Below are 19,316 nucleotides of genomic sequence, written 5' to 3'. Positions count from 1 at the left end.
TTCTGTGGTTGACAGGTTGCAGCAAATTTGGGCTCATGTGGTGGACAATTTGGTGTTGTCTGAGGAGGAGGTGCAACGTTTTGCTAATCGTCGTCGGTGTGTTGGTTCCCGGCTTCGGGTTGGGGATTTGGTCTGGTTGTCTTCCCATCATGTTCCTATGAAGGTTTCTTCCCCTAAGTTTAAGCCTCGGTTTATTGGTACTTATAGGATTTCTGAGATTATCAATCCGGTGTCTTTTCGTTTGGCCCTTCCGGCATCTTTTGCCATCCATAATGTTTTCCATAGATCTTTATTGCGGAAATATGTGGTGCCCGTTCTTCCCTCTGTTGATCCTCCGGCTCCTGTGTTGGTTGATGGGGAGTTGGAGTATGTGGTTGAGAAGATTTTGGATTCTCGTTTTTCGAGACAGAAGCTTCAGTACCTTGTCAAATGGAAGGGTTACGGCCAGGAGGATAATTCTTGGGTTTTTGCCTCTGATGTCCATGCTGCTGATTTGGTTCGGGCCTTTCATCTGGCTCGTCCTGATCAGCCTGGGGGCTCTGGTGAGGGTTCGGTGACCCCTCTTCAAGGGGGGGTACTGTTGTGAATTTTGCTCTTGGGCTCCCTCCGTTGGTTGTTAGTGGTAGTGCAGTGGTTTCTGGATTGTAAGCCAGGGCAGGTGTTTCTGCTGATTGCAGCTCTATTAGGTATTTAGGTGTGTAGGATCCTTCAATCCTTGCCAGTTGTCCATTGTATCTTGGAGGGATTGTATCTCTGTCTGGCTCCTCTTGCCCTGCTGTCATTTCAGCTAAGATAAGTGTCTGTTTTTTTGTTCTCTGTAGCACGCATGCAGTGTGCTTTTATGTGCAGTGCAATCTATTGTGTTTTTGTCCAGCTTAGACTTTGTTTGGTTTTTTCCGTCTTGCTGGATTCTCTGGGGATGCAGATATACATTCTATGTCTTTAGTTAGATGTAGAATATAGTATACTCTGCTGTGGATTTTTCTAGAGTTTAATACTGACCGCTTAGAACTCTGTGCTATCCTTTTCTATCTAGCTAGAAGTGCCTCTTTTGCTAAATTCTGTCTTTCTGCCTGTGTACGTATTCCCTCTTAAACTCACAGTCAATATTTGTGGGGGGGCTGCCTATCCTTTGGGGATCTGCTCTGAGGCAAGATAGTATTTCCCATTTCCATCTTTAGGGGTATGTAGTCCTTCGGCTGTGTTGAGGTGTCTAGGCCATGTTAGGAACATCCCATGGCTACTTCTAGTTGCGGTGTTAGTATTAGGATTGCGGTCAGTACAGGTACCACCTACTCCAGAGATAGTCTCATGCGGCTCCAGGGTCACCGGATCATAACATTCCTTGCTTGGTTCCTCTGCCTTGCTACCAAATTCAGCAAAGATAAGTGTCTGGTTTTTGTTTCTTTTGCACACATGCTGTGTGCTTAATAATTTAGTGCTATTCATTGTTTTTTTTGTCCAGCTTAGATTGGGACAGTATCTTCTCAGTCTTGTTGGATTATCTGGAGTTGCAAATATACATTCCATGTCTTTAGTTAGATTGTGGAACTTTTTGTATTATCTGCTGTGGATGTTTTTGGAAGGGTTTTAATACTGACCGCTTAGTATTCTGTCCTATCTTTCCTTATTTAGCTAGAGTGGCCTCTTTTGCTGAACTCTGTTTTTCTGCCTGCGTGTGTCTTTCCTCTCCTACTCACAGTCAATATTTGTGGGGGGCTGCCTATCCTTTGGGGTTCTGCTCTGAGGCAAGATAGTATTCCTATTTCTATCTATAGGGGTATTTAGTCCTCCGGCTGTGTCGAGGTGTCTAGGGTTTGTTAGGCACACCCCACGGCTACTTCTAGTTGCGGTGTTAGTTCAGGGTTTGCGGTCAGTACAGGTTCCACCTACTCCAGAGAAAGTTCCATGCGGCTCCAACGTCACCGGATCATAACAGGGTAAACCCCTGTTTGGGCGCACGGAAAAACTCGGAAGGGAAGGAGCACTGTTTTACTTTTTCAACGCAGAATTGGCTGGAATTGAGATCGGACGCCATGTCGTTTTTTGAGAGCCCCTGATGTGCCTGAACAGTGTAAACTCCCCAATTCTACCTGAAACCCTAATCCAAACACACCCCTAACCCTAATCCCAATGGTAACCCTAGCCAAACCCCTAACCCCGACACACCCCTAACCCTAATCCCAACCGTAAATGTAATCCAAACATTAACCCTAACTTTAGCCCCAACCTTAACCCTAACTTTAGCCCCAACCCTAACCCTAACTTTAGCCCTAACCCTAGCCCTAACCCTAACCCTAGCCCTAACCCTAGCCCTAACCCTAGCCCTAACCCTAACCCTAGCCCTAACCCTAGCCCTAATGGGAAAATGGAAATAAATACATTTTTTTAATTTTATTATTTTCCCTAACTAATTGGGTGATAAAGGGGGGTTTGATTTACTTTTATAGCATTTTTTTATATCGGATTTTTATGATTGGCAACTGTCACACACTAAAAGACGCTTTTTATAGCAAAAAAGTTTTTGGGTCTCCACATTTTGAGACTTATAATTTTTCCATATTTTGGTCCACAGAGTCATGTGAGATCTTGTTTTTTGCGGGACAAGTTGACGTTTTTATTGGTAACATTTTCGGGCACATGACATTTTTGATCGCTTTTTATTCTGATTTTTGTGAGGCAGAATGACCAAAAACCAGCTATTCATGAATTTCTTTTGGGGGAGGTGCTTATACCAGTCCACGTTTGGTAGAATTGATAAAGCAGTTTTATTTGTCGTGTCAGTACGATTACAACGATATCTCATTTATATCATTTTTTTATGTTTTGGCGCTTTAATATGATAAAAGCTATTTTATAGAAAAAATAATTATTTTGGCATCGCTTTATTCTGAGGACTATAACTTTTTTATTTTTTTGCTTATGATGCTATATGGCAGCTTGTTTTTGTTTTTGCGTTACAAGATGCCGTTTTCAGCAGTACCATGGTTTTTTATATCCATCTTTTTGATCGCGTGTAATTCCACTTTTTGTTCAGCGGTATGATAATAAAGCGTTGTTTTTTGGCTTTTTTTTTTTCTTACGGTGTTCACTGAAGGGGTTAGCTAGTGGGACAGTTTTATAGGTTGGGTTGTTACGGACGCGGCGATACTAAATATGTGTACTTTTATTGCATTTTTTATTTAGATAAAGAAATGTATTTATGGGAATAATATATTTTTTTTTCTTTATTTAGGAATTTTTTTCTTTTTTTTTTTACACATGTGGATTTTTTTTTTTGCTTTTTTACTTTGTCCCAGGGGGGGACATCACAGATTGCTGTGCACCAGCGCCTGCTGTGGACCCGGAAGTACTCCCTGCAGGACCCGGATGCAGCCCCGCGGCCATTTTGGATCCGGGGCCTGCAGGGAGGAGACGCTCGGTACAAGGTGAGTACATCGCCTTGTACCGATCGTCTCAGGGAAGCACGCAGGGAGCCCCCTCCCTGTGCGATGCTTCCCTGTACCACCGGTACACTGCGATCATGTTTGATCGTAGTGTGCCGGGGGTTAATGTGCCGGGGGCGGTCCGTGACCGCATCTGGCACATAGTGCCGGATGTCAGCTGCAATAGTCAGCTGACACCCGGCCGTGATCGTCCGCGCTCCCCCTGTGAGCGTGGCCGATTGCATATGAGGTACTATCCCGTCACTGGAAATTAAGTCCCAGGTCACCTTGAAGGAATAGTACGTCATATGGAATTAAGGGGTTAAAATAAAGTATATACAAAGGGTATAGAATATTTTGTGCCTAATCTGTCTCAAAAGTCTGCAGTTATTTTATGCAATATTACTGCTAATTTATATTTATAAAGTGTATAGCAACCAGTATGCTAATACATATTAGCAAAATAGGACAGCAAATTTTAGCACCAGCATGCTGAAACAACTGACATCAACACCAAAACTATTATCCCACTGAGAAAGTGAAAACCTGGGCAAAGTGCCAAAATTGGTGCATCTAATGGATGCGCCTTTAATGGGGTGACTGCAAGCTACTTTTTTTAGGCTGGGAAAAGCTAATATCTATGGCCCCTTCCCAGTCTGAGAATGCTAGCCCCCACCTGTCTGCATTAGCTTGGCTGGCTGTCATAAATGGGACGAATCCAACACTGTTTTATTTATTTATTGAAGTATTTACAGTTAGGTCCATATATATTTGGACAGAGACAACATTTTTCTAATTTTGGTTACAGACATTACCACAATGAATTTTAAACAGAACAATTCAGATACAGTTGAAGCTCAGACTTTCAGCTTTCATTTGAGGGTATCCACATTAAAATTGGATGAAGGGTTTAGGAGTTTCAGCTCCTTAACATGTGCCACCCTGTTTTTAAAGGGACCAAAAGTAATTGGACAATTGACTCCAGGGCTATTTCATGGACAGGTGTGGGCAATCCCTTCATTATGTCATTCTCAATTAAGCAGATAAAAGGCCTGGAGTAGATTTGAGGTGTGGTGCTTGCATTTGGAAGGTTTTGCTGTGAAGTAAACATGCGGTCAAAGGAGCTTTCCATGCAGGTGAAACAAGCCATCCTTAAGCTGCGAAAACAGAGAAAAACCCATCTGAGAAATTGCTACAATATTAGGAGTGGCAAAATCTACAGTTTGGTACATCCTGAGAAAGAAAGAAAGCACTGGTGAACTCATCAATGCAAAAATACCTGGGCGTCCATGGAAGACAACAGTGGTGGATGATCGCAGAATAATCTCCATGGTGAAGAGAAAGCCCTTCACAACAGCCAACCAAGTGAACAACACTCTCAAGGAGGTCGGCGTATCAATATCCAAATCTACCATAAAGAGAAGACTGCATGAAAGTAAATACAGAGGGTTCACTGCAGGGTGCAAGCCACTCATAAGCATCCAGAATAAAAAGGCTAGACTGGACTTTGCTAAAAAACATCTAAAAAAAGCCAGCACAGTTCTGGAAGAACATTCTTTGGACAGATGAAACCAAGATCAACCTCTGCCAGAATGATGGAAAGAGAAAAGTATGGCGAAGTCGTGGTACAGCTCATGATCCAAAGCATACCACATTATCTGTAAAACACAGCAGAGGCAGTGTGATGGCTTGGGCATGCATGGCTGCCAGTGGCACTGGGTCACTAGTATTTATTGATGATGTGACACAGGACAGAAGCAGCCGAATGAATTCTGAGGTATTCAGAGACATACTGTGTGCTCAGGTCCAGCCAAATGCAGCCAAACTGATTGGTCGTCGTTTCATACTACAGATGGACAATGACCCAAAACATAAAGCCAAAGCAACCCAGGAGTTTATTAAAGCAAAGAAGTGGAATATTCTTGAATGGCCAAGTCAGTCACCTGATCTCAACCCAATTCAGCATGCATTTCTCTTGTTAAAGACTAAACTTTAGACAGAAAGGTCCACAAACAACCAGCAACTGAAAACCACCGTAGTGAAGGCCTGGCAGAGCATCAAAAAGGAGGAAACACAGCGTCTGGTGATGTCCATGAGTTCAAGACTTCAGGCAGTCATTGCCAACAAAGGGTTTTCAACCAAGTACTAAAAATGAACATTTTATTTACAATTATTGAATCTGTCCAATTACTTTTGGTCCCTTTAAAAACAGTGTGGCACATGTTAAGGAGCTGAAACTCTTAAACCCTTCATCCAATTTTAATGTGGATACCCTCAAATGAAAGCTGAAAGTCTGAACTTCAACTGCGTCTGAATTGTTTTGTTTAAAATTCATTGTGGTAATGTCTATAACCAAAAATAGAAAAATGTTGTTTCTGTCCAAATATATATGGACCTAACTGTATGTACTTATTGAATAAATAAATTAAATACATAATTGTTGTTGGGACCCCTCTATTTTTGATAACAAGATAAAGCCAATATAAAGCTCACAGCTTAGGGCTGTGGCCGGATGCTGTCGCCTTTACCATTGTTGGTTCTAAAGAATAAAGGGGACCCCACGTAATTTTTTCTATGATTTATTCGTTTAAAAAATACATGTACAGTAAGCTACACACACTGCACTAATTATTTCACTGGCATATTTATTACTATGGACTTGTGCCATCTGGTGAATACTCTCATCAGCCTCACCTGCTCTCGCTTCTATCAGCAAGACGAGCATAGGCTGTTGAGAGTAGTACTGTCATCAGCCAACACCTATGACTGGTGGTAAGCTTTTAACAGCTGGTTACAACTGCTGGTTCTTAGCTGTCATCTGTGTGACAGCGTGGGAACTGCAGTGCTTTCAGCTTTCAAGTTACTGCCGATCATAGCGGGTGTTTCTTACGTTATCATACAAATGACAACTTGCAAAATGCCGAATGTTCAGGCTCCCCATTCATTTAAATGGGGTCCGGGTGCAAATTCAAGTTTGGGTACCATTCCAGTACCCCAAACTTTTTTTAATGTTCAGCCGAACTCGAAGGAACCGAACATTCATGGGTCCACCCATCACACTTGGCAAGTGACCCATGATAATTGCAATATAAAAAAATGATTGGAGGGGTTGAGGTCAGAACTTTAGAAGATGTGTCAGAGAACATTTGCCTTCGAAGAATTTATGGGAGGAATATGAGTAAATAGGGGGGATCTAAATTTCAAGCCCCCCAAGTATTTGGGCTCTTTCAGAAGTTGGGATAATCGGTCTTATGTTGAATTGCAATGCATGGACAGGCTGCACATCTCCTGACTCAAGCATGATAGGTTCATCTTTTTCTATGAAGCTGTCACTAGAGATGAGTGAACCTTTCAAGATTCAGTTCAGCTCAGACTGGCGAACATCTCGATGTTCACAAAACATGTTCACTGAACACTTCAATGAACATACTCGAACCCCATTGACTTCAATGGGAAGCTAAACCATCACAAACACAACACCTTCAGGGGAGAAAAAAGCTGCCAAATCAGCTAAAATTAGGGGCAGAAAAGTGACATCAATTGACCCATCAATTGTGCTATAAATAAATAATTAAAAGATTAGTTTTGCACCTGGATAGTGCCAAGATGCAACTACCCAGGCTCAGAACCACTGAGAAGTGAGCTGCTGCAAGTGCAGCATCAGTGACGAGTGGTGACTTCATCAAGGTTTCCACCGATCACTGAGGCTGCGTTACCAGCAAAGCCTCTAAACTGCATTGACCGCGGTGAGATAACCGCTAGCACAGTGATAAAAAGTCTCACAGTGCAGTGCTTAGTTCACCGAGGCCACTGCAATTTAGGGGCCAGCTGGGAACAAAGCCTCAGTGCCTGTGGTAACCTCAATGAAGTCATCGCTGGTCAGCAGCTCATTCTACAGTGGTTCTCAGTCTGGACGGTCGCATCTTGGCACCATCCAGGTTGAAAACTGTTTATCCCAAGACATGGATTACAGCATGGGACAGAGCGACAGACAGATGAGGGATATGGTTGTTTTTTATTTTTGTTTTATTACAGGAGATGAGAGCTTCAATGGAAAGGGCATTATAACTGTGTTTGTTATTTTTAAATAATAATGGAAAAGTGTGGTTTGCTTTTATTTCAAACTAGCTGTTTCCAGCCAGCTAACGCTCGGCATGCTCATTGCTATCTAATTAACGCTGCTAGTGATTAAACTAAAGTAAATAATGACAACATTTAATAGCACTTACGCAGGTGGTAAATTAACTTAAAATGAAGTTAATAACAATAATAATAATTAAAAATCAGAATAATACTAATACATTTTATTCACAGTGTAAAATCAAAAGCAAACTGGATTCATGTGGTAATATGTGGGGACAGAGCCTCCTGTGGTAATGTGTGGGGACGGAGCCTCGTGTGGTAATGTGTGAGGACGGAGCCTCGTATGGTAATGTGTGGGGACAGAGCCTCGTATGGTAATGTGTGAGGACGGAGCCTCGTGTGGTAATGTGTGGGTACGGAGCCTCGTGTGGTAATGTGTGGGTACGGAGCCTCGTGTGGTAATGTGTGGGGACGGAGCCTCGTGTGGTAATGTGTGGGGATGGAGCCTCCTGTGGTAATGTGTGAGGATGAAGCCTCATATGGTAATGTGTGGGGACAGAGCCTCGTATGGTAATGTGTGAGGACAGAGACTCATGTGGTAATGTGTGGGTACGGAGCCTCGTGTGGTAATGTGTGTGGACGGATCCTCGTGTGGTAATGTGGGGGGGCAGGATTATGTGTGGCAATATGGTGGGGGGGCGGGATTATGTGTGGTAATGTAATGGGGCATGATTGTGTGTGGTAATGTGGTAAGGGGGCGGGATTATTTGTGAAAATGTAGTGGGGGGGCAGGATTATGTGTGGTAATGTGGTGGGGGGGCGGGATTATGTGTGGTAATGTGGTGGGGGGTGGGAATATGTGTGGTAATGTGGTGGGGGGCGGGATTATGTGTGGTAATGTGGTGGGGGGCAGGATTATGTATGGTAATGTGGTGGGGGCGGGATTATGTGTGTTAATGTGGTGGGGGGCGGGATTATGTGTGGTAATGTGGTGGGGGGCAGGATTATGTGTGGTAATGTGGTGGGGGGCGGGATTATGTGTGGTAATGTGGTGGGGGGGTGGGATTATGTGTGGTAATGTGGTGGGGGGGGCGGGATTATGTGTGGTAATGTGGTGGGGGTGGGATTATGTGTGGTAATGTGGTGGGGGGGCAGGATTATGTGTGGTAATGTGGTGGGGATGGGATTATGTGTGTTAATGTGGTGGGGGGATGGGATTATGTGTGTTAATGTGGTGGGGGGATGGGATTATGTGTCGTAATGTGGTGGAGGGCAGGATTATGTGTGGTAAAGTGGTGGGGGGGCAGGATTATGTGTGGTAATGTGGTGGTGGGGGGATTATGTGTGATAATGTGGTGGGGGGGCGGGATTATGTGTGGTGATGGGGTGGGGCGGAGCTACTCTGCAGGGGGCGGGATTATGTGTGGTGATGTGGTGGGCTCAAGATTATGTGTGGTAATGTGGTGGGGGGGCAGGATTATGTGTGGTAATGTGGTGGGGGCAGGATAATGTGTGGTAATGTGGTGGGGGCGGGATTATTTGTGGTAATGTGGTGGGGGCGGGATTATGTGTGGCAATGTGGTGGGAGGGCGGGATTATGTGTGGCAATGTGATGGGGGTTGGATTATGTGTGGTAATGAGGTGGGGCGGGATTATGTGTGGTAAAGTGGTGGTGGGGCAGGATTACGTGTGGTAATGTGGTGTAGGAGGGATTATGTGTGGTACTGTAGTGGGGCGGCGGGATTATGTGTGCTGATGGGTTGGGAGGCGGAGCTACTGTGCAGGGGGTGGGATTATCTGTGGTAATGTGGTGGGGACGGGACTATGTGTGGTGATGTGGTGGGGGGCGGGATTATGTGTGGTAATGTGGAGGGGGCGGGATTATATGTGGTAATGTGGTGGGGGTGGGATTATGTGTAGTAATGTGGTGGAGAGGCGGGATTATGTGTGGCAATGTGGTGGGGGGCAGGATTATGTGTGGTGTTGTGGTGGGGGGTGAGATTATGTGTGGTGATGTGGTGGGGGGCGGGTTATGTGTGGTAATGTGGTGGGGGTGGGATTATGTGTGGTAATGTGGTGGGGGCAGGATTATGTGTGGTAATGTGGTGGGGGCGGGATTATGTGTGGTAATGTGGTGGGGGGCGGGATTATGTGTGGTAATGTGGTGGGTGGCGGGATTATGTGTGGTGATGTGTTGGGGGAGCGGGATTGTGTGGTGATGTGTTGAAGGGGCGGGATTATGTGTGGTGATGTGGTAGGGCGGAGCTACTGTGCAGGGGGCGGGATTAGCGAGTAATCACGATGCCTTTTATATATATAGATAATGAACTTTTTTCTGGCAGTGTGTTTATTTACAATATAACAATATAACTAAAGGATTAGTAATGAAAAGACGTCTTATAGACACCTCTTCATTACTAAACCATAGGCTGATGGGCGGACAATACAAAGGTGACACTAACACCACAAATATGAACCCCACTTGCCAATGGACAAATGGGAATAGCAAGGCAAAGCATCAGAATTAGGGCATCTAATAGATATGCCCTTTCTGGGGCAGCTGCGGGCTGCTATTTGTAGTCGGGGGGACAATGTCCATGGTCCTTTAACAGCCAGAGATTTCCAGCCCCAGCTGTCTGCTTTAGATTGACTGGTTGCCAAAAATTGTGGGATACCATGCCATTTCTTTTATAACTATTTAAATTATTAAAATATACGGCATTGGGACTCCTTTATTCTTGATAACCAGCCTTGCTGAAGCTGACAGCTGAGGGATGCAGCCTGCAACTGTCAGTTTTGCCTGGCTGGTTATCAAAAATACAGGGGAACCCCACGTTTTTTAATCTTAGTGGTCTCCCATTTTAATAACCAAAAAAGGCTAAGTGTACAGCTGTGTAGTGATATTAATAGCCTAGGAACCTTTATGAATATTTTCTCTTTCCCAGAATATTAGTATCAGTCCCCAGACATCAGTTTTCCCTCAGCTGTTTATCAAAATTAAAGGGCACCCCATTCTTTTTTTTAATTTATTTACTAGCACAGTAACATACACACCCAATGTAACCTTAGTTTACAGCCTTCAGGTGATCCAACAGCTGGATACTTCAGTAACCTTAAAGTGTCCCTCAAAGTTTCATATGAGGTTTCCAATCCTTGCAGCTGGCAGGAGATTTGGTAGCTCTGGACTTTGATAAAAGGTTACCTCAGCTCCAGCCACCAGGACTCATAGCAGCTCCAGTGATGGATTGCTAAATGCCGGAGTGCCAAGTGCCAGACTTGTGGCTGTTGATAAGTCCGGCACTGGCACTTGCAAAGGAAGAGAAAAAGCTGCTATGAACACAGGCGACCATACTGTTCTTGTTGACAATTAAAAAAGTAATTGAAAGAAAATGTGTGGGTCCCCCGTAATTTTCATAATCAGAACAGGGAAAGCCAATGGCTGGGGGCTGATGGTAATATTCTGGGAAAAAAACAATATTCAAAAAGGTTCCCAGGTGATAAATATCAGCTCATATCTGTATGCTTAGCCTTTCATGGTTATTAAAATGGGGTACCCCCCAAAAAAATGATATGGGGCCTCTATATTTAATAACCAGCAAAGGCTAAGCTTACAGCTGCAGGCTGATATTAATAGCCTAATTAGGGGCCATGGATACTGGCCCCTACCAGATTTAAAACATCAGCTGTCAGCCACCACATCTTATAGATGTGCCAAATCTGAAACTTAGCCTCGCTCTTCCCATTTGTCCTGGTGTAGTGGCAAGTGGGGTGATAATTATGGGGCTTTGTGTTACCTTAGAATTGTCAGATGACGTCAAGTCCAGAGGTTAGTAAAGGAGAGAAGTCTTTAAGATGCCCCCATTACTAACCTCATTGTCATATTGTTTAAAAAAAAAAAAACACACCCAGAATAAGTCATTTAATTGGAAGAATGACACAGTCTCCTTTAATGAATCTAAATGAAACCATACTTATGTCATCGCCAAGTCCACAGAAGCCAATGTCTTCTGCAACAGACTTAAAATAATAGCAACAAAATTCCTCATCTATCCTCAGAGAAGATAATAATTAATTTGTACCGTGACGGGTCTAGGTATGTGACTTTACAGCATGCCATCCAGCAGAGACACTGAGGAACGTGTGCGACCACTGCTCAGTGTCTCACGTTGTACTCCTATGACTTGACCGATGTCACCGCAAGAACTTTTAATAGTTGAATACATCTCTCAACATTGTCCTCTGCTAGCGCCGTTCACAGAGCAAGCAGGTAAAAGTGATGTGAGCTATCTTCACTTCAGCACCTGGCGCCAGGGAACAGCATGAACAGTACAACTGATTCCCAGGTGCCGGTACATATCACACTGATGACACACAGATGTTATCCATGTGTCATCAGTGTGCACATGTGCGGATGTTTTGTGGCCCATGCTTCTACCGGAAACACTGACTTCTGAAAGAGCCTTTAGTGAACTTGGTCATTTCCAGAACTTTGACCGACTTTCGTTCATCTTTAGGAAAAATGCTTGTGAAGCACAAATTCGAATGAGCGATGTTTCAGATTGGCAAACTTTTTCTGAACAAGTTCACTCATCTACACTATGTTCCAAATTATTATGCAAATGACATTTTTCTCTGATTTTCCTAAATGGTTGGTGCAAATGACAGTCAGTCTAATAAAAGTAATCACCCGTTAGAGTATACATCGAATTTTATTGAATAAACCTCCCAATGATAACAGTATAATCTCCAAAAAGAATAAAAACTCAAAATGCACTGTTCCAAATTATTAGGCACAGTAGAATTTCTAAACATTTGATATGTTTTAAAGAACTGAAAATGAACATTTGTGGAATTTGCAGCATTAGGAGGTCACATTCACTGAACAAAAAGCTATTTAACTCCAAAACATCCCAACAGGCCAAGTTATATGTTACCATAGAACCCTTCTTTGATATCACCTTCACAATTCTTGTATCCATTGAACTTGTGAGTTTTTGGAGAGTTTCTGCTTGTATTTCTTTGCATGAAGTCAGAATAGCCTCCCAGAGCTGCTGTTTTGATGTGAATGGCCACCCTCATAGATCTTTTGCTTGATGATACTCCAAAGGTTCTCTATAGGGTTGTGGTCAGGTGAAGATGGTGGCCACACGATGAGTTTATCTCCTTTTATGCCCATAGCAGCCAATGACCCAGAGGTATTCTTTGCAGCATGAGATGGTGCATTGTCATGCATAAAGATGATTTTGCTCCTGAAGGCACGTTTCTGCTTTTTATACCATGGAGGAAAGTTGTCAGTCAGAAACTCTATATACTTTGCAGAGGTCATTTTCACACCTTCAGGAACCTTAAAGGGCCCTACCAGCTGTTTCTCCATGATTCCGGCCCAAAACATGACTCCTCCACCTCCTTGCTGTTGTTGCAGCCTTGTTGGGACATGCTGGCCATACACCAACCATCCACTACTCCCTCCATTTGGACCATCCAGGGTTGCTTAACACTTATCAGTAAACAAGAATGTTTGGAAATTAGTCTTCATGTATGTCTGGGCCCAATACAACCATTTCTGCTTGTGAACACTGTTTAAGGGTGGCCGAATAGTAGGTTTATGCACCACAGCAAGCCTTTGAAGGAGCCTACACCTTGGGGTTCGAGGGACTTCAGAGGCACCAGCAGCTTCAAATATCTGTTTGCTGCTTTGTAATGGCTTTTTAGCAGCTGCTCTCTTAATCCGATGAACTTGCCTGGCAGAAATCTTCCTCATTATGCCTTTATCAGCACAAACACATCTGTGCTCAGATACAGCCACAAATCTCTTAATAGTACGATGCTCACGCTTACGTTTTCGGGAAATTTCTGATGTTTTCATCCCTTCACCAAGGCATTGCACTATTTGATGCTTTTCAGCAGCAGAGAGATCCTTTTTCTTTCCCATGTTACTTGAAAACTGTGACCTGCTTAATAATGTGGAACATAATTTTTAAGTAGTTTTCCTTTAATTAGAATCACCTGGAAACCTAATTATCACATGTGTTTAAGATTGATCTCAGTGATCCATTGAGCCCTGAGACACAATACCATCCACGAGTTTATTTGAAAAAAAAAAAACAATTAAATCTTTATCACACTTAAATCCAATTTGCATAATAATTTGGAACACAGTGTATAGCTGTCACACTCAGGACAAGAAATGAGCAGCCAGCTTGTGCATTGCGATCTGACCTTTGAACGATTTTCATGGACATCTGAAACAGCCAGAGAAAAGCAGAGACTGATTTGTTGTGAGAATTTCTCACTTTGAAGAACTCAGAATATCTGTGCATTACATGGACAGGCCATTAGATTAATGATATCCATGTGAACTTTGTAATGCTGCACGAATGATGAATATGTGATGTATATCATGAATAAAGTTGCAAAGAAATTAAGCAAATCTGAAATCCCAAATATTATTTTTATTATTATTATTCATTTTTAATAAATTCATTTCATGGTGCTATAAATGTGGAAAGGGTTACATACATATTGCGTAAATAGAATTAAAGAAAATCTCTCACAGGTTTTTGCTACCTCTTCTGAAAGCAGCATGATGTAGGGAAAGAGAGGCTGAATCTAATGATGTATCACTTAGATGACTGGGTGCAGCCAATGTGATACAATCAGAGCTTTTAGATTTAGAATGAAGCAAAGCTGCTCTTACAGTAAAGAATCTGCGTCTGTTATTATGATTAAACCTTCTTTCCTACAGAAGTAGAGGATGCCCCCTTGTCCCTGTCTCAGGTCTAAGAGTAAAAAGATCATTAGTACAAAGACCTTTCTAATGATCTTTTTACTCTTAAGGTACCTTCACACTAAACGACTTTGCAGCAATAACGATAGCGATCCATGACGTTGCAGCGTCCTGGATAGCGATATCGTTGTGTTTGAAACGCAGCAGCGATCTGGATCCCGCTGTGATATCGCTGGTCATTGCTGAAAGTTCAGAACTTTATTTGGTCATCAGATCGGCGTGTATCGTCGTGTTTGACAGCAAAAGCAACGATGCCAGCGATGTTTTACAATGGTAACCAGGGTAAATATTGGGTTACTAAGTGCAGGGCCATGCTTAGTAACCCGATATTTACCCTGGTTACCATTGTAAAAGTAAAAAAAAACAGTACATACTCACCTTCTGATGTCTGTCACGTCCCCCGGCGTCCGCGCTGCTGCTCAGAGCTTTCTGCACTGAATGTGTCAGTGCCGGCCGTAAGGCAAAGCACAGCGGTGACGTCACCGCCCTGCTGTTAGGGCCGGCGCTTACACAGTGCAGGGAAGCGGACGCCGGGGGATGCGAATGTAAGTATGTAGTGTTTTTTTTTTTACATTTACACTGGTAACACGGGTAAACATCCGGTTACTAAGCGCGGCCCTGCGCTTAGCAACCCGATGTTTACCCTGGTTACCCGGGGACTTCGGCATCGTTGGTCGCTGGAGAGCTGTCTGTGTGACAGCTCTCCAGCGACCAAACAGCGACGCTGCAGCGATCGGCATCATTGTCAATATCGCTGCAGCGTCGCTTAATGTGGCGGTACCTTTAGACCTGAGACGGGGACAAGGGGGCATACTCTACGTCTGGAAGAAAGAAGGTTTAATCATAATCACAAATGCATATTCTTTACTGTAAGAGCAGTGAGACTATGGAACGCTCTGCCATATGATGTTGTAATGAGTGATTCATTATTGAAATTTAAGGAGGGACTGGATGCTTTTCTTGTAAAGTATAATGTTACAGGTTATATATACTAGATTCCCTTATAGGGCGTTGATCCAGAGAACTAGTCTGATTGCCATATGTCGAGTCGGGAAGGAATTTTTTCCTTTAATGTGGAGCTTAGTGTTTTCCGCTTGTGTTTTTTTTTGCCTTCCACTGGATGAACATGTTAGGACATGTCTTGAACTAGATGGACTTGAGGTCTCCCTTCAACCTTAAATACTATGTTACTATTTTAGTATGTTAAAGCTGAAAGAAATATCCCTACTCAAACCAGGCTATTCGGGTGTAAAAAATTCCATAGACAATGAGGTCCTTATCAAAGGAGGGTGTTGCCAGACTAGTCCAGCAATGTTAATCTCTTAGTGATAAATCATTCAGTTAGTAACAAAAGAGACCCTATGATCAGAACCTTAAGTCACATGCTGTCTGTTTTCTTGTGATCCTCCTTGAGATGGTTGTACTCCTTCCTTGGAGTCCAGCTGTGTTAAATTAAACTTATAGGACTTGATTTGCATAGGCACACACCTGTCTATATAAGACTGCACAGCTCACAATGCATGTCAGACCAAATGAGAATCATGAGGTCAAAGGAACAGGCTAAGGAGCTCAGAGACAGAACTGTGGCAAGGAACAGATATGGCCAAGGTTACACCAGAACTTCTGCAGTACTCAAGGTTCCTAAGACACAGTGGCCTCCATAATCCTTAAATGGAATAGGATTGGGAACACCAGAAATCATCCTAGACCTGGCCGCCCAGCCAAACTGAGCAATCATGGGAGAACAGCCTTGGTGAGAGAGATAAACAAGAACCCCAAGATCAGTATGGCTGAGCTCCACAGATGCAGTAGGGAGATGGGAGAAATTTCCACAAAGTCAACTATCACTGCAGCTCTCCACCAGTCGGGCCTTTATGGCAGAGTAGCCTGATGGAAGCCTCTCCTCAGTGCAAGGCATATAAAAACCCGCATAGAGTTTGCTAAAAAACACATGAAGGACTCCCAGATTAAGAGAAATAAGATTCTCTGGTCTGATGAGACGAAGATAGAACATTTTGGTGATAATTCTAAGCAGTATGTGTGGAGAAAACCAGACGCTGCTCATAACCTACCCAATACAATTTCAACAGTGAAACATGGTGGTGGCAGCATCATGCTATGGGGGCGCTTTTCAGCTGTAGGGACACGATGACTAGTTGCAATTGAAAGAAACATGAATGCAGCCAACCTCTTCCAGAGTGCTCTGGACGTCAGACTTGGCCGAAGGTTTACCTTCCAACAAGACAATGACCCTAAGAACACAGCTAAAATAACAAAGGAGTGGCTTCAGAACAAGTCTGTGACCATTCATGACTGGCCCAGCCATAGCCCTGACCTAAACCCAATTGAGCATCTCTGGAGAGACCTGAAAATGGCTGTCCACCAATGTTCACTATCCAACCTGAAGGAACTGGAGAGGATCTGCAAGGAAGAATAGCAGAGGATCTCCAAATTCAGGTGTGAAAAACTTGTTGCATCATTCCCAAGAAGACTCATGGCTGTACTAGCTCAAAAAGGTGCTTCTACTCAATACTGAGCAAAGGGTCTGAATACTTATGACCATATGATATTTAAGTTTTTCTTTTTTAAAAAAATTTGCTAAAAATTCTACATTTCTGTTTTTTTCAGTCAAGATGGGATGCAAAGTGTACATTAATGAGGAAAAAAATTAACTTTTTTGAATTGACCAAATGGCTGCAATGAATCAAAGAGTGGAAAGTGTAAAGGGGTTAGAATACTTTCCGCACCCACTGTACATTATATGGTGTGTAGATCACTAGTGTAAAACTGTTTTACCATTGTATGGTCACTATATTATGGTGATATCAGTCCTAGTGTAAATGAGAAGTCACCCTGACACCCTCTATGAAGATTTCTTAACTTATTGTAATGCAATAACCTGATTTATGTGTGATTATATATGTACTGTGCTCAGCAGACATTTGTTAGGCTGTGTGGAAGGTCGGCTCTCTCAGCTGCTTCCCCAGGTAGACACAGGAACACTTTATATTAGAGTCTCTAGGTGGTTTATTTCTTCATAAACCATAAAGCCAAAATAGTAACGCAAAAGCAGTCTTTCTGGCACAAATGAAAATAAAAAGTCCATACAAACTCCTCCCCAGTCTGGCCCAAGCCTTCTGGGACAAACACACGGCAAATCCCACTGGAGCATGATCCTGGAGGCTTCCTTCCTCCAAACGAACCAGAGAGAAATAAGACAGTTGCTGGACATTTAACTCCCTTCATCTTCATCCTTGAGGTGCAGATATGATGTTTAGGCTTCTAGCCCATCTCTTACACCTACTTACAACAAAACCCAGACCCTGGTACCTGCTGATTTACACTTAACACATATCATGCTGGAGGGAAACTTATGGGTTTCACATCATACAGGACAACAACCTTCACAATACATAAAACTCCGATCACATACAACACTAGTGACCCTGTGACCAGTGACATGGTTAACTTTTAGCGTCAGTCCATGTGGGGAAGAGTTACATTGGCATTTCCGAAAGCTAGTTCCTAGTTACTGGCATTTATAGAATATATTATAAGAAGATAAGGTACTGTTGATCAGTAGGCCACAAGAGGAGAGTGTGTAGCAACTGAGTAAACTGAAAGGTTAAAGGGAACCTGTCATCAGAAAAAAGACTATTAACCTGTAGATATGGGGTTAATGTACAGGTTAAATTTGTTACTGATCTCCCTGGGGCCTGCACTTACCTGAATGCTGCGGGGAGAAAATTAACTTTATTCTCCTGGTTTCAGTCATGGAGGCAGCACTGGCTCAAGTTCAGTCACTGTCTGAGAATACAGAGTGGCATCGGTAACCACATTCCCATCCCTGACTGACACTCCCTCAGCATTAAGGCCATCTGTCATTCAAAGCCAGGAGCATGGTGCCTTTGCAGATTGGGCGTCAAATTCACGTGCCAGAACAGCGGTGCGGGAGCCAAGAATTAACATGGAAAACTTTTTATAATGTTAGACTGGAAGCAATATTGTATTCAATAATACACAGAATATGTACATAGTGCCCTGTATATCACATAGTTGTGCAGTACATACTGCCAACCTCTATACTTCACATCTCTATTAAAGTAGTTGCAATTTACCTCTGAACAAGCGTGGAAAAATATTCATTTCCCATGGCTTTTGCCTTGAGTCATGATGACTTTCCCATTTTGTATATTACTGACACCCTTTCACTGTTTGTTATATGCCTCAATAGTCATTATATTTTCCTTTATTTTTTTTCAACAGTTCACAGACAATGGCGTTATAATTTTCAAGCGAAATTTCTATGACCCAGTTTACAACCAGAAATACTCTCATAACTTCTATGACTACGATCTTTCTACTCCTCCGATGATAGCCATTTTCTGGGCAGATGCAGATTTCTCCAAAATTGGAGAACTTTACTATCAGGTGAGTTAAATCTTTAATAATTGAATCCTAATATACCAAAAATGAATAGACATAATGCTTTCTTTAAACTAAATACTATTTCCTCAGTGTCCTAAATAATGTACTGGAATGACAATGTTCTCTTTAAGAAAAACAACTATAATCTAAGACTATGAAAGTCATAAAGTTGTTTGCTATTCAATTTTTCTTGCCTTATAAATCTAAATCTTCTTTTTCTCATTTTTTTGCAGACTTATGACTTCCAGGCTTCACCCGATCAACACACAGATTTCAAAACCGACCTTGAATCTGAAATAAAGTCATATTTTCCTTCACTTCCTGTGGATTTTAAAGCTCTCTGGGCCATTAAGATAACGTGGCATCAGGTTCCACCATATCCGGGGTATTTCTTTAAAGAGTTTGAGGTGAGAGGAGTAGAAACTTAAGCAATTGCTCAGATGTTTCTTAAAATGTTTCCTCTTTTGTAAAACTTTTACAGCAACCCCAGTTCCACATAAGAACAATTTAGACCATTGATTTTTGCCACCACCTGATTTTATTCCTCATTCAGCCTTACAATATGTGTTGCATGAATGTGTATTATACCTATT

General features: G+C 42.7%; 1 protein-coding gene across 13 annotated transcripts in view; it reads left to right on the top strand.

Moving 5' to 3' along the window:
* Positions 1 to 19,316, top strand: part of LOC143808019 (uncharacterized) — a 428,145-nt gene that overhangs the window by 40,468 nt on the left and 368,361 nt on the right. For all 13 annotated transcript variants that reach the window (XM_077290233.1, XM_077290228.1, XM_077290231.1 and 10 more), the window contains exons 11-12: positions 18,562 to 18,726; positions 18,957 to 19,130. In XM_077290233.1, the coding sequence (XP_077146348.1) occupies positions 18,562 to 18,726; positions 18,957 to 19,130 (339 nt within the window). The remainder of the gene's footprint in view (positions 1 to 18,561; positions 18,727 to 18,956; positions 19,131 to 19,316) is intronic.

Source organism: Ranitomeya variabilis, chromosome 2, assembly GCF_051348905.1.
Source record: "Ranitomeya variabilis isolate aRanVar5 chromosome 2, aRanVar5.hap1, whole genome shotgun sequence".
In the NCBI taxonomy this organism is placed as follows: Eukaryota; Metazoa; Chordata; class Amphibia; order Anura; family Dendrobatidae; genus Ranitomeya; species Ranitomeya variabilis.
Note: the sequence above shows the minus strand (reverse complement) of the source record. Positions and strands in the feature narration are given on the sequence as shown.